Here is a 16524-nt window from a genome sequence, read left to right on the forward strand (position 1 = left end):
CGCTGTTTTCTTTTTAGCGGTACATAAAATTATAGTGCACCTTAACAAATCACAGATTGGATGAAATATGGCGTCTGCGTTGCACGGTTTTGAGAGAAAGCGAATCTCCATTAAGACCCACTGACAATCTCTATCTGGTTACACCCACCATGGAACACATCACATCAAGATTTCATGTCATGAAAGGGCCAACAGGCCAGTATTCACAGGGTGCGAATTGGGGGAGGGAGAGAAATGAAGAGAGAACAGCAGGCTCAGTACAGCAATATGCTGATTCCAATCTCTTGGAAAGATCAAAGGTCCTGACTCGGGATCCCCATTTCTGAAACACCCTTTGCCTGCAATCCATTCCAGACCTAGCTGTTCAATACAAGGCGCTGGGGACCCAAACAGGAAAGAGACTGCGCCTGCCGTCAGGGTGCTCACAGCCCGTGCAGGGAACACCTGCTGCCTGTCTCTCTCACACATCCCCTACCTTCTGAACTCAGAACAAGTCTGACTTTGAAAGTCACTGAACTCAAGTGTCTGTGGTATGTCACACTGCGGGGAGGTGAGTGTGCCCAGCTGCCTCTGCTGTTGGAGGAGCCTGGGGGCTCGCTTAGGAGGGTGGTGGGTTAGGACGAGGGAGAGGAAGGCGGGGGGCAGCACGGCCTGAGGCAGATCACTCGGGGGTCTTTGGGGAGCACGACGAGAACCGGCATGGGGCAGGCTGCAGTCTGGGCCGCTGTGTGGACAGTCCCACTGATTCACATGGGGGGACTCCACAGGTGGCGCAGGGCAGTGGTTCCTGGCATGGGGGCCCCCAGCTCAGTGCCGGCTCTCTGCTTGTGGGGGCTGGGTCTGAGCCCCCAAAGACAGATGTCCCATTGAGGGTACCTCTGTTTTGGGTAAATGGACTGCTGGACTGGGAGCACCAGCTGTACAGTCACTGAGGACCATGCTAAGGATCACATGGGCCATGCTCTAGGGGCCAGGCAGGGCCTTCATCATAGCAGGGGCAGCAGTAACAGGGGCTAAGACTTAGCAGGAAATGTCTTTAGCCCCTGCCGCAGGTTAATCCACCTGTTCCTCACAGTATCTGTGAGAGGGAGACGCCATGGTTATTTCTCTGTTATAGGCAAAGCAGCAGAAGCAGAGGAACCACCTGCCTGAGCGGTGCAGAGCCAAGCAGGAAGGGGCTGAGACCCGAACCCCAGCTGCCTTGGGTCTGCGCCTCCAACCCCACGACACGGCTCTTCAGAAGCGGGGACACAGGGCTTCCCCGGTGGTGTGGGGGGTAAGGACCCACCTGCCGATGCAAGGGACGCGGGTTGGGTCCCTGGCGGGGGAAGATCCCACGTGTCAAGAAGCAGCTAAGCCCGCGCTCCACAGCTACTGAGAACCAGGTGCCCCCAAAGCCCTGCTCCACTGCAAGAGAGGCCACCAGCCTGAGACGCTGCGCACCGCACCTGGAGATGCCCCAGAGAAGAGCCCACACAGCAGCAAAGACCCAGCTCAGCCAGAAACAGGTAAACAAACACGAAGCGGGGACTCAAGCAAGCCGCCCTGGAGGCCTGCCTGGCCTCTCCCGCTCCTGCGGCAGGCGGTCCGGATGTTTGAAAGCCCGCCCCACAGATCCAGGGGTGACCCACCCTTCATGGCACCAGGACAGGACGAACCCAGGAGGCAAGCAGAGCAGGACGCATACCCTCTATGTGCGGGCAGCTCGGGGTGGGGAGAGGGCTGGGCGGGGGCAGGCCAGAGGCAGGCCGGGGGCGGGGGGTCCCGAGGTGAGGCCCCCGGCTCTGGAGAAATGCTGCTCTATTCCTGTCCAGCAAAACCTGACCGCTTGGCTCAGAAAACCAGGCTTTCTCCAGCTGCAGTCCTGACCACCTTCACGGTTTTTCACGTGCTCGCAGGCCAGCAGGCTCTGATGACTTCCATCCAAACTAATTTTCTGGTGAGACAAATGTTAGAGAATTTGATTTTACTACTGTTAATATAAAGGGGAAAGTAGTAGCAATGGCCATAAGTAGGAGGTAAGAGTTAAAAAAATAAGTAAACAGCATTTTCAGGTCAGTGGCCTTTGCTTATAATCAAGTTTTACTAAATAAAGTTTTACTGGAACAAAGCCAAACTCCTTCAAGAAACTTTCACAGGGCAACAGGAAAGCAGGAGCAATGATACTCAGTGGCCTGCAAAGCCTAAAGTAAGTATTATCTGGTCACCTAGGAAGGTTTGCACACCTCTGAAACAAATATGGTTTCTAACTAAGGGCAGTAACCTGTCCTCTCTGTTAAAAAGAGGGAACATTGAAGGTTCACGCGGAGTTGATCAAGGATATATCAGCATCAACCTGAGACCTTCTCACTGGCAATGAGAAGGCTGAATGAATATTGATGGAAAAGGAAATAACGTCACCACTGTATGATCTGATCCTATTCAGTATTGCCTAAATTATGTTTCACATCACCGTGGGCAGAGTTTACACCAGGGGACATACGCATTGAACCAGTGCATACAGCAAATCAAATCTTATATGTAAATGATAGAATGTGTGACTTGGCAGCAAAGATGGGTGAGGACACTGAAAACCTGGTAACATTAAACTCGCAAAAGAACTTGACTGTTGGCGGCTTAGCTGGTAAAGAATCCGCCTGCAATGCAGGAGATCGAGGTTCGATCCCTGGCTTGGGAAGATGCTCTGGAGAAGGAAATGGCAACCAACTCCAGTATTCTCACCTGGAGAATCCCAAGGACAAAGGAGCCTGGCGGGCTGTAGCGTAGGACAGGACTGAACAACTAAGCCACTACCGCCGAGCAAAGAGAAGCTTGAGAGGATCTGCGGGACTGGAATGGGACCTGTGGGTTGAAGCTGGCACTGTGAGCTGGGCTGACCCAGGGGGTGACCCTAAGTCTTGGGAAGCTCTTGGTAAAGCACTCTGTGCCCATATCACCCGCATGGCTGATGGCAAAAAGCCGTGCTGATAAACAGCCCGAAGGGCGATAAGATCTAGTTGGGAAAAAGGAGATAATGGGTCCAGGGGAAAGGCAGGCACGGAGACCCAAATGACGGATTCGGAGAGATGGAAGGAGCCATGTGGGTGGAAAAGGGGGGATGCCGAGAAGGAGGGGGCCCTGCCTCCCCGGGGACTCGGCTCGGTTCGCACCACCTGGGCCAGCATCTGCACCTTGAGCTGATGAGCAGGGAGGCCTCCTTTCTAACAGTTCAGCTTCCCCCGTGGAGCAGGGCTCCGTGACGCCAGCAGGACCCTGTCTCATTCTCTGCCCTCACGCATCTCCAGGCGGATGAGCTACCTGCCTCCAAGTTCACAGCAGCCAAGGAAGGCAGACTTTTATTCTAGAAACTTCGTCGGCAAGCTTTGTTCCCTTAACGCTGCGACATGACGTGTGGGCCTTCCATCTGCACTGCCAGGCTATGCAAACACCTCCACACAGTCCCCAACCTTCACTTTTGTCCTGAAGGAGAACCAAGGCTGTGGTTATCCAAATCAAACCCAGGGCTTCCCTGGTGGCTCAGGGAAGTGGTTAAATCATCCAAAAGGTTGGTGTTAACGTAGGTTTAACCCTAAAGGGGTAATGATGGTGAAGAACCCACCTACCAATGCAGGAGACACGGCTTCCATCCCTGGTCTGGGAAGATCCCACACGCCACGGAGTAATTAAGCCCGTGCGCTACTGAGCCTGCGCTCTGGAGCCTGGGAGCCACAGCGACTGAGGCCACGAGCCACACCTACTGAAGCCGGGACACCCCAGAGCCCTGCTCCGCCCCAGGGAAGCCACCGCAATGGGAAGCCCGTGGACCACGACTAGAGAAGCCCCTGGGGCCACAACTATCGAAAAGCCCGCGCACGCACGGCTATGAAGACGCAGCACCGCCAAAAATAAAGAGCATTATTTAAAAAAAAAAAAGGGCAGGTGTGGCAGTGACAGCAACTGCACAGAGCCAGTGTCAGCAGCGGAGGGAGACCCCGAGGAACGGGCAGCACCGCCCCGGAACCTGCCGTGCGGCGGGCAGGGTCCCCCAGGCACGAGACCCAGGCCCTGCAAGGCCGCGCACGCCGGGGGCCAGCCCGGCCCTGCCCCAGACAGGAGGGCTCGCGGGCCCAGCTCAGCCCCCATCGCTGCTCCGTGCGCTGAGTGATGCGAGTTCCTCCTTTGTCTAAGGATCCGCTGTGGTTTTCAGGGTCCCAGGCAGACGCAGGGAAACAGAAGCCTGTGGCCAGTGGAATTGGGGAGCGGGTTTTTACCTCCCAGCTTCCGTGACATTTTTAGATATTAAAAAGTCTCAGTCTTTCCTTAACTTCCCCGGGGAGGTGCTTTGAGGGGATTTGTGTGCCGCGGGGGTGAAGCGAGAAGGGGGGTGGTTAGAGCTCCGTCTCCGCTGAACAGAGCAGAACGGTATCAGTGAACCTCGGAAACGCAGTGACAGGCTAGGGCCCGGGAACAGAGGAAGAAATACTGAAATTAGAAGCATGTTTGCGTGCCCTGGTGGTGATTTGTACGTAATTTTCCATGTACATGGGGCAACCTACAATATGAATTTCTTCGTAATTAAGCCAGTAAAATTCAGCCGTAGAACCAATGAGCATATCCATATAATTTGTGCACCAAGAAAAGTGATTTTAACCAAGGTTAAGAGCCTTTCATCCAAAAGGTTTGTTTTAACGTAGGTTTAACACTGAAGCGGAAATGATGGAAACAAAACAACCAGAGCCTCTCCAGGAAGTGTCTTAAGTGTCCGTACAAAGTCCACTTATTGCATCCAATCCACCCACAGGGACATTCACATCTAAAGTGTAAATCGGAATTTAGAGACTTTATAAAAAGCTGTTTTTAATCTCAGTGTGCCCCAAATGAGAAGCTGTCAATGAGTGGTTAGGGACTCTTAAATCCAGAGATTATTCAATCGTTCTATTTTACAAAAACACTTATGAAACTGTCACAGGGAAAAAAAGCTGTAAAATAAACACTGAATAGCATTCTCACACAAAATCAAAGATGCCTGCCCCTCAAAGGCATGGACTACATAAATATAAACTCAAAGAAAATGTAAACAGGTTCCTTTGAAAATTACCAGCCAGTGGTTTAAAGAAAGGAAAGAAGAAACAGAGGGGGTGGTGGCCTCAGGACCTTCCATAACGCCGTTGTGGAGGGCGCCCATCCTAGAGGCCAGAGGCCCACGGAACCTGCCACACATTAGAGGCACCAGGGCCAGAAATCTCCCCTTATCACAGCTCACCAGTCTTCATCCAGGCTGATTCTCATCTTCCATTTCCACCCCCGAGTCCAGCCTGTCCCTGGATCCCCGCCTTTTGTCTGTGAGCAGTTTCACTACCAATGAGACAGTTAAAACTCAACATTCAGAAAACTAAGATCATGGCATCCGGTCCCATCACTTCATGGCAAATAGATGGGGAAACAGTGGACACAGTGACAGACTTTATTTGGGGGGGGGGCCTCTAAAATCACTGCAGATGGTGACTGCAGCCATGAAATTAAAAGACATTTATTCCTTGGAAGGAAAGTTATGACCAACCTAGACAGCATATTAAAAAGCAGAGACATCACTTTGCCAACAAAGGTCCGTCTAGTCAAAGATATTGTTTTTCCAGTAGTCATGTATGGATGTGAGAGTTGGACTATAAAGAAAGCTGAGTGCAGAAGAATGGATGCTTTTGAAGTGTGGTATTGAAGAAGACTCTTGAGAGTCCCTTGGACTGCAAGGAGATCCAACCAGTCCATCCTAAAGGAAATCTGTCCTGAATATTCATTGGAAGGACTAATGTTGAAGCTGAAACTCTAATACTTTGGCCACCTGATGCAAATAGCTGATTCATTTGAAAAGACCCTGATGCTGAGAAAGATTGAAGGTCAGAGGAGAAGGGGATGACAGAGGATGAGGTGGTTGGATGGCATCACTGTGTCAATGAATGTTGAGTATGAGTAAGCTCCAGCCGTTGGTGATGGAAGGGAGGTCTGCCGTGCTGCAGTCCATGGGGTCGCAGAGTCAGACATGACTGAGTGACTGAACTGAACTGAACTGAGACAGCCTGGGACCTGGGACCCTTTGCCGCTGTGCTTGCACCTGGACAAACGTCTCTCCCAGCAACAAAGAAACTAGCAGGGACTAAAAACAACTGCACATATGTGAGCAGTTGGGGCAAATTATGGACAACAAGATATACAGAGAGACCAAAAAACCCAACTGCCACTTCTGCAGAGTCGGGAACAAAAGCAGGGAACTGCGCATGCCCCCTGCACTCAACACCACCAAAGGGGTGGGCGGACCCTAAGACACCCCTCCAGCCTGACCCCTGGACACACACCACCCCCCACCCCTCTCTAGTTGCTCTTTTGCGTCTGACTCTCTGTGACCCCATGGACTGTAGCCCGCCAGGCTCCTCTGTCCATGGGATTCTCCAGGCCAGAATACTGGAGTGGGTTGCCATGCCCTCCTCCAGGGGGTCTTCCTGACTCAGGGACTGAATCTGGGTCTCCTGCACTGCAGGCGGGTTCTTTATAGCCATAAAGAGCTACCAGGGAAGCCCAGGACACAGCCCCATCCCTCATGTAAGGAACCAGCTGCCCCATCTTGCTCAGGGAGTGAGCAAGGGAGCCCATTACTTGTTTTCACTCCCCCTTATGAAGCAGGGACCCCAATAAAGCCTTGCCTGAATTTCTTGTCTGGCCTCTAATCAATGTCTATTGAGAGAGGAGGCCAAGAACCCTGGCCAGCATTACCAAGGTTTGGCAAAACAGAGCCACAGCTCGCCCCCCACCCATCCATCCCAGTTCCTCCCACCCTCCCTGCGTTTTTCATGCACAGTCACACGCTATGCCTGCTCGGCTCGACGGTCTCCCCAGTGAACACACTAGAAGAGCTTAAGTCTGCCAGGGAAGGCGACCAGCCAGAGGAAGCTGACGGCAGCAACACCGGCCTCCGAACAGGAGGAAAAGCATCCCTTCTCAGACCATGCCCAGGTGGTCAGTCAGCAGCAAGGCTACGCTCATCCAGGTAGAGAACACAGCCCTGGAGAAGGTGTGTGTGGTGTTCTGGGCCCGGGGCAGAGGAGTGAGTGAGTGACAGTTGAATAGTTTCATCCAGAAAGGCTCTGTGGTTAACAGCTCGCAGAGGCCAGGGTGTCTCTCAGTACAGCCACAGTTAAGCACGTTGACCAACCTGACTTCACTGTGCAAGCATCATGCTAGCTTCTGGGGCTACAAGGTGAGAAACAGACGACACTTGCCTCTCAGGGGTTTATAATCAAGCTGGGAAGCCTCACGGGATAACAATAGCCTGTGGTTCCTAGAGAGATGTACAGAGCCTCCACTCTGGAGCACAGGGGAGAGAGCGGAGCATGCGGAGGGCTTCAGGGAGGAAGCGGCATTTCAGCAGGCTTCTGGGGTTCCTCGGATGGGGAAGGGGGTGGCAACCCAACCCCAGGGCACAGGCTTTGCAGGAGCTCAGAGCTCTGAGAGGCTCAAGGGCCAGAAGCTCTAGGGCAGCTGGAAGCTGAGTGATTACCCGTCACAGGAGAAAAGCAGGTGGCAATGGGGGGGAAGCTGGGGGTGAGGTCACAGAGCAGCCGGCAAGGTGACCGCTGGGGATGCCAGGAAGGCAGGAGTACTTCTGGGCCAAACCCACCCGACACCTAATAAAGCTGCACTGGGACACAACCACACCTTTCTGCTCATATATTTTCTGTAGCTGTGATTGGGCTTCTCCGGTGGTCAGTGGTGGAGAGTCCGCCCACCAGTGCCGGAGACAGGGCCTCGATCCCCAGGTCGGGAAGATCCCCTGGAGGAGGAAATGACAACCCACTCCAGTATCCTTGCCTGGGAGATCCCGTGGACAGAGGAGCAGCCTGGCGGGCTACAGTCCATGGGGTCCCAAAGAGTTGGACACGACCGGGCGACTAAACAACAGCAATAGCTGGGTTTGTGCTCCAGCGGCAGAGCTGAGGGGCTGGGACAGAGGTCGCGCGGCCCACAGAGTCAAAGCATTTTCTATCCAACCCTTTTTTAGTTTTGCTGATCAATGGTTGAAAACTGTGAACTATCACGGGGCTTTCTGCCACTGGCCGGAATGCACGTTGTCCGTTTCCCTCCTGTCGTCTCTAAGCAGCGTGGCTTTAACCTGCTCCCTCCCCACCACAGACACAAGCTTGTCTGGACCCAGCGTCTCATTCTCAATCCCAAAATTTCTGTCTTCATTTGCTGCTGAGCCTTTTTTTTCCCCCCCTGGTTTTCACTTTAGGGCTTTGCTGCACACTTTCCTTGCCTGATGTGGTCACCAGCCTCCCACCCACCTGCAGAAGCTCATCACTCAAGCTGAAGTCACATTACTTCCTTTCCCTCCTCACCAAGTTCTTCATAAATTTTTGTACTACTTTTCAAATGCGGCTGAAAATCGATTCCCCCCCCTTGCTGTTACCACTTTCAAATCCCATGCTCTGACACATAGCTACTCTTCTGCAAAAACAGAACAAAACAAAACAGGTTCCCCTCTTGTACAAAGCTCTTGGAAAACAGAAGGTATGCCTACCAGCATTCAGGGAACAGGAAAATAAACCACCTTGCTTTTCTGATGGGACACACAGTAAAGGCTTTATGTGTACATCCCCATATACTTTTAAAACCAAATTTGATCTACAAAAATTAAATTTGCACAGGATTTTCTAGGGTGGAGATCTCTAATATACAGCAAAGAGTGTGACTGCTGTTTTATTAACCACTGGCAATAAAACCCAGAGTTTTCAAAGCTGCTTTTTAGGGCACACAGTGTCACTCCCTGGGCCCTAAGCCCAGGGCTGCCTCTTACCCACTGTGTTACGGTGAGTAAATTAATCTCTCTGTGTCTCAAAGTCCATATCTTCCTAAAACAGGGGGAGAGAGGAATTGAAACTAACCCATCTTACAGGGTTGCTCCGAGGATCAAATGGGATGACATATGAGCAGTTTACATCGTGTCTGGTACACAGAAAACACCTTGTCTGTGTTAGCAAGCACTATAATTCTGAGGTGTCTTCCCCCGCCCCCCACAGATTCAAGAATAAGAACATACTGGGGACAGTGCCGTAAGACTTGATGCTTCATGGTGAACATGAAGTCGTTTCTGCCCCCATCTTTCTGGTTTCCTGTACTCTTGGCTCGGGGGGGCGGGGTCCAGGGATGGACACGGATCGGAACTAGCCAATCACACTATTCAGCCCCCACCCCACCCCCAAGTCCTGCCTTCACCGAGGATCTGGGTCCCTGTGTTTCTGCTGGGTGGGCTATTGGCTGGAGCTGTTGGTTGGCCATCTTTATCAGCCACTTGGAAAAGCTTCCCAGAAACAAAACCAACACAGTAAAATAACAAAACAAAACAAAACCCAGCTGGGAGAGATGAAGGGGACAATGAAAATGCCCCTAAAACAAACAGGAGCCTTTGGATCTAGTCATGGTATCCGGAAAGTCCCGTTCCATGTGCTGATTTCTGAGCTTATGGCAAGCTTCAGCTGGGTTTTCTGTCCCTTGCATCCAGAGAGTTCTGCAACGTCCTAGTGAACTGACATGAGCTACGACTAGACCCGAAGGCAAACCTTGCTCGTCTTGGTGCTGCGGAGAAGGCGTGGCAAGGAGAGGTGGCAGCCGTGAACTCTAGGCCTGGCTCTGTCTGCAGCCAGTAGGGGATGGCTGGGAGGACCGTTTCGCCTTTCTGGGTCCTGGTGTACTTGTGTGTCAAGGGAGAGAGGTGAATGAAAACCAATCTCTGAGATCCATTTTCAGCTCGACCATCCCAAGAGTCTCTATGATTTCTGGGTTTGTTTCAGTTGCGGATACTGTGGTCTAATTGGTTACCGATTCTCTTATTTTCCTGCTTCCTTCTGTTTCAACTTTTTAAATTTTCTATTAGACTCTCAGTCACTATACTCCAAGTGTTTATTGTCTTCGCCTTTGATTTCCTTCTAAAGAAAATACATTTATTTTTGTATACTCGGGCATAACGATCCCATTTTCTTCCCATTCCTATATTTTTCAAACTAATTAGAGTGATAAGTTCCTTGAGGGTTGAAACTAGAGTTTTCCTGTGGGTGTGAACATTATTATTATTTTTTTTAAATTGGCAACAGATCTGCCAGTTTTTACAGAGCAGCAGGGTATGGGTTTTAAGTAATGTAAGCAGGAAATGGGTCTCTAGCCTACACAAAATAAAGGCAAAAGTACCGATTTACCCTGAGTCCACAGCTGCCTTCCTCTTTTATAATTGCAGTCTGAACCAAAATTCCCCCACAGAACTGCAGTGTAACATCCACATCTAAAGAACGTCAGACCAAAAAAGGGAGTTAAGGGCACAGCCTGTGGGTCTTGCACACACATAAAAATGATCTGCTGCTTTCAGGGCAATATCACTCTTTTCTCATCAGTGGTAGGGTTTAGGGCCTGAACTAAGTAAAGACTACTTTCGTACCATAACATTCGTTGATTTTTCTTTTATTTGATAGCTCTGAAGCCCAGAGGGGATCAGAGGAACTGGCTGAAATCACCTGCAGTCAAAACCCCCGGAGGATGCCGCCTGCCGGATGCTTCCCTGTCTGGTACCCATGGGGCTGGTGACCCCACGCTTGCTCATCGGCAGCTTAATTATGAATGAGAGCCCAGCCCAGGGGCCTTCATGATGACTTCTTGGCAGATACCACCCAATGACCTGGAGGCAGAGGTTCTGGGGCGGTTGGTTCAACAACTCAGGGATGCTGTCAGGGCCCGAGTTTGTCTGTCTGTCCACTCCTCCATCCACACAGCCTGCTCTGACCTGTCACTGACCTCCTTCAGGGCTGAGAGGACCTGTGGGGAGGCACCTGCCTCCCTGGGCACCTGCGGCAGAAGGTGGGACACTTCTAAGCATGAGTCTTTTGTTTTAGTAATTTTACTTTGATAAAATTTCAAATTTGCTTAAGAGTTGCAAGAATGGTACACGGAGCTCCTTCACGGTGTATCCCTTCACTCAGACGCGTAAGGTTTGATATTTTCCACCTCTCTCTTCTTTCTCTCTCATTTCTCTGTCTCTGTCTCACACACACACATCTACACACCCACACACCTACACACACACACCCTTGTCTTTTGAACCATGGAGAGCTAGTTGCAGATACTGAGAATAAGAGCATTCGCTTTCTCATATAACAAAAGCACAATGATCAAAGTCGGGAAATTTAAAGCGGGCTCAATCCTAACCTACGGTCTGTACTCAAATCTCAATAACCATCCCAATAATGTCCTTTATGGACAGTTTCCTGCTCCAGCATCTTCAGGATCACTTAGCTGTAATGTCTCAGCCATTCTGTCTTTCAGAATCTTCGCGTTTTTGAAGAGCACTAGTTTTTTTTTTTTTTTTTAATTGGGTTATTTGCTTTCTTATCATCGAGTTTTCGAAGGTTTTCTATCTCTGCATTTAAGTCCTTATCAGATATGTGATTTGTAAATATTTTCTCCTCACCTGTGGCTTATCTTGTCGTTAATTTCACAGTGTCTTTGGAACAGCAGACATCTCTGATTTTAATGAAGTCTACTTAACCATTTTTTTTTCTTTTACGGATCATGAGAGTGAGTCTTGCACTCTTTCTCACTGGACCAGCCTAGGTTACAAGTTCACCATGAACCAATGATAGTGCCTGGAACAGAATACACTGATGGCTTGAGTCCAGTGAATTGATCCAACCCTGATGTCTTCCCTGAAGTGTAGAAACCCAAGAAGTGGAAAAGCCCATTTAAAGCCTGGGCACAGTTAGGAACACGCTGGGCAGGCCACCAAGAAAGAGCCTCGAGTCACAGTTCCCAGGGGAGAGCCAGGCGGCCAGCTACACACCCTCAGTGTGGGCCCGCCTGGCTCCAGGGACCTTCTCCACTGGCACTGAGCCGCATGTCCCAGTTCCAAAATCCAAGACCCTCTGAACAACATGAGCCTTCAAACCCCACTGCCAAACTGTGGATTTCTGCCCCACACTTGTAGACAATGGTGTGCGCGGCTCAGCATCTCCAGAGCCGCTTAGGCCACCCCGCCCAGGGCCCCACGAGACCCCCACGGGATGCAGGGCAGGTGGGCAGCGATTCCGCCAACTGTTCCCCCTGGCACACACACCTGCCTCTTCCTCACACCCGCCCAAGCCAGGGCATTGGTCTGGCATGTTCCCGCTCTCTTCATTTGAAAGCACCAAGGAGAACCCACAAGCAGCGATTTTTCGGTGCTGTATTCCCTCTGCCTGTGTTAAAGCATGTCTACTTCAAAGCCCCATAAGCCGATGATTATGGACCGCTCATTTTTAATCTATTCACGTGTTCTCTTCTGAATTAATCAAGTGTAAAATTGGAGGAAGGGGTGGTGGGAAGGAGAAAAGCTGAATCAAGTTTGGAAAAGTGTCAACGTGCCAAATTTCTAAATGTTTCTTCGACAGCAAAAGTTCGGTGCTCCCTCCCCTCTGAGAAAGGGTGCATTATTTCCACGTGCCTCTGCCTCGTTTTATTCTCATCAATACAGGCAGAGCTCTTTATTCCTCCTGTCAAGATGGGGGAATGGTCTCCGTGTGGTTCTAGGACACGCTTGGGTTACCAGCAGAGACAGAGTCAGTTACGAACTGCCCTGGAATACAAGCACGACACCCAGCTCCTTCCCTTTCACCAAATGCCACTCAAATTTTATCTGAAAATCCCCAGTTTTCTCTTTCCACGCCATCTCTGTTGACACCTAACCGTGGCAATGTATCATTAGTGTCATGCCTGAATTCCACATGCTGATGTCCTCCACAACTTGATTTTGGAGGCTGAGTAATCATATTTATAGATAAAGCAAAGAGAAAAAGAATTTCTGAAGCTCCACTTACATTCTTTGGACATCCCCACTTCAAAGCACTTCTGGAGTCGACAGTACTGGCATCGATTCCTGGTGACTTTATTAATAACACAATTCTTATCTCGGTGACAAGTGTAAATCATGTTCTTCTGAATACTTCTGCGGAAAAAGCCCTGCGGGCAAGTGAAAAGAGGTGGAAATTAGGCAAAACTACCGAGCTTCATGCGAAATCAAAGTCAACCTTATCAATGCATTGACTGAGTAATGAAGTGATGGCAGCAGAAAAGTTAACTTATTTAAGCCTTAAAATCCTTGTATCCTTGTGAAATATGATACTCATATTCATAGTCTCTCCGTTTGCTGCAAAGCAGAAAGTTCCTTTTAATCAAAACTGGACATGACTGTTATTATCTTGCTAAAAGAAAATGAATGCCTCGGGAAATACAATGCAGAGTTGACTTCCCTCCAGACAGGCTTAACTTCCTAAGTGGTTCCCACGTTGGCCAGAGTGATTTCAGGTGAGTCTACTGTCAAGAACCCCAACAGAAGCAGCATTCAATTTGCAGAAGAAATTATATGCTTCATGAAAGAATTAGGTCTTTTCAAAGGTGTCCTCTCCAATTCCTTTTACATATTTAGCTCATGTAACTGTATTTAAAACATAATTTACAGAGTGTTTAAGAAAAATATTTGCCACGGTTGTAAACAAGGCAGAAAAATGACTGCTTGGTCATTTAATGGCATATTAGAGTTATGTTGTGCAAAACGGTACCTGCTAATCACATGTGGTCATTTAAGTCAAAATCGATGAAAATTAAATAAAATTAGTATGATAGTCTCCACGTCCGTCCAAGTTGTGGCAAAGGCCACGATTCCACTCTTTGCAGTGGCTGAGTAGTATTTCACTGTACTCATGCACCGCAACGTCCTTATCCGTTCATCTGTCAGCGGACACTCGGGCTGCCTCCACGCCCTGGCTATTGTAAACAGCGCTACAATGAACATGGGGTGGGGTGTATCCTTTTGAACCCTGGTTTTCTCCAGATATATGCCCAGGGGTGGGACTGCACCTATGGTAGCTCTATTTTTAGTTTGAGGAGCCTCCAGCTGTTCTCCAGAGTGGCTGCACCGGTCTACATTCCCACCAGCGCTGGGAGGGCTCCGCCTTCCCTCCACGCCCTCTCTGGCATTTCTTGTGTGCAGACTTTTCGATGACGGCCATTATGGCTCTTGTGAGGGGATACCTCATTGCAGCTTTGATTTGAATTTCTCTAATAATTAGCGATGTTGAGAGTCCTTATTCATGTGCCTCTTGGCCATCGGTATGGTTTCTTTGGAGAAATGTCGACTTAGATCTTTTACCTATTTTTGATTGGGGGTTTTTTTTTTTTCTTTTTCATATTAAGCGACACAACCTCTTTATAAATTCTGGAGATTAACTCCTTGTGGTTGCTTTGCTTGCAAATATTTTCTCCCATTCTGTGTGTTAAAAATTAAACAACAAAAAAAATTGCCTCCTCACTTGTACTAGCCACATTTCAAACGCTCAGCAGCCACGTACGCGCAGTGTCTGGACAGCACGTGCCCAGAATGCTGCCGTCTTCGCAGAGAGTCTGCATGCGCGGCGCTGACTCATAAACTCACCCGGGTCATCTAACGGTCTCAGGAGACGTAACAAATTGTGACTTACTGTTTATTATTGACTGCACCCTGACTCTGTAAAGACTGTGGAGGACTGGTAACTTAAGAATCATATTGGTCTATTACAGATGCAAAGATTCCTGCCCAGCTGAGATATGACCCAAGATGACTGTTCTGTTGCCTTGCAGGGCATCAGTCAGGTGTGTCTAACTTTGCCGTCTTACTCCAGCATTCTTTTTTCCCATCACTGTATCGGGTACACTGTCTGCCTGTGCACCTACCTAGGCATTTGCTCATATCCTTCTTTGAACCAATTTGTCTTCCTTCTCTTTTCCTCATTAATGAATTCAGTAAATCCTCAATATGTGTTTACTGCATATTTGAATAAGTTACTGCTTATTAGGGCTTCCCTGGTAGCTCAGAGGGTAAAGCGTCTGCCTGCAATGCTGGAGACCCGGGTTCAATCCCTGGGTTGGGAATATCCCCTGGAGAAGGAAATGGCAACCCATTCCAGTATTCTTACCTGAAGAATCCCATGGACAGAGGAGCCTGGCTACAGCCCATGGGGTCGCAAAGAGTTGGACACGACTGAGCAACTTCACTTTCACTGTTTATTAACTTTTGGATGTTACAATTTGACCAAAGAAGCAATTTAGCTTGATTTTTGTGATACTCGGATGAAACAAATCAAACTTTAGGCTCCAGGAGCACAGGGTCCCCACCTTCTCCTCTCTGCTTACCCATCTCCCCACACAGCTCTGCAGAGAATGGGAGATTGAGTGACGCTTGTTAACACACAGATGAATGAATGGTTACTGACGAGGAAACCAGCTGTCTTTTTCCTCCTCCAGTCGCTGGTCAGTAACCTCTCTGCTGCCAGGGGCAATAAAAGCAAGGAGTTTGACCTTATATTTGTGATGCGACTTTTACCTACATCAGACACAACTCTCCTGAACATAAGAAACACACCACCCAGTGTGCTGAACCGCAAATAAGACTCACCATTTGCGTTCACCTTCCCCTGCAGGACATTAACAACACTCCAGGAGCCAGCACTAAAAACCTTCAAAGCTAAAGCACAGTAGCCAAGAAAGCTCATGTAACACACTTCATTTAGGATATGGACGTGGGCACCCTAGGATTTTAATGTCTAAATAACATATTTTCACTGGCATCGTTCAACCGTAAATGCCTAGAAATCTTGTTTAAGGTTTCAACTCCTGTCACATCCCAGATACACACATTTTTTCCAAGAAAACATAGTTTATTTTTGTACCTCTGGAGCTACAAATATGCTCAGAACCTAAAAATAACAGGTTATAAATACCCTGCAACTCTAAGAGAGTCTGTGCCCTATGGTCACTTCAAACATATCTTTTCCTGCAGAAAATATTCATACATACAGGACACTTTTGGCCGCCAGATGTACAAACTCTACTTACAAACACTTCACTGCTCTACTGCCAGCAAACACTGGCATTTGGAAGATCCAGTTTCTGCAGGTGTGAGGCCAGTGAGGTGTGGACAAAGGTGGCCTCCTTTGCTTATTAAAAACCGAATACTCAGTTCGGCACATTCTTGGTGAGGGAGCACAGAGGAGAGGAAACCAATCTCATGACACCGAGATGGAAGAAGAGAGGCTTAAGAACGTTATACGTCACTAATTATCTAGGGAGTGAGGTTCAGTAACAGTGATAGCAGAAACTAAATAGGACTTCTTAGTTTTCCAAATCAGAGTGTAGGCCGGATTTCAGAAGGGGAATCTGAGTTTCACTAAATTATTTCCACCACGACTTGCTGGCTAAGTAGGATGCCGTCAGTTACTTTTGCACACAGGCTGGGTGAACGGAAATGCCCTTGGAAGCCACAGAGGGGCCTGTCTTGTCCAAACCTCCCTCCCCTGCAGGAGATATTGTGAGCTGTTCAGTAAACCTCATTCCCACTGCTTGGAGAATCTCGTGTGTGCATGCGTGTGGGTGGCACCATAGCCCCGTGCCACCAACATTTTAACCTACTTAATGTTTTTATCTAGGTTGAGTCTTCTTTTATTT

General features: G+C 49.2%; 1 protein-coding gene across 5 annotated transcripts in view; it reads right to left on the minus strand.

The window, feature by feature from the left end:
* RARB (retinoic acid receptor beta) overlaps window positions 1–16524 on the minus strand; it is an 863700-nt gene that overhangs the window by 90253 nt on the left and 756923 nt on the right. For all 5 annotated transcript variants that reach the window (XM_069572811.1, XM_069572812.1, XM_069572815.1 and 2 more), the window contains one exon: window positions 12864–13005. In XM_069572811.1, coding sequence (XP_069428912.1) covers window positions 12864–13005 — 142 coding nt within the window. The remainder of the gene's footprint in view (window positions 1–12863; window positions 13006–16524) is intronic.

This window comes from Ovis canadensis, chromosome 26, assembly GCF_042477335.2.
Source record: "Ovis canadensis isolate MfBH-ARS-UI-01 breed Bighorn chromosome 26, ARS-UI_OviCan_v2, whole genome shotgun sequence".
Taxonomy (NCBI): domain Eukaryota; kingdom Metazoa; phylum Chordata; class Mammalia; order Artiodactyla; family Bovidae; genus Ovis; species Ovis canadensis.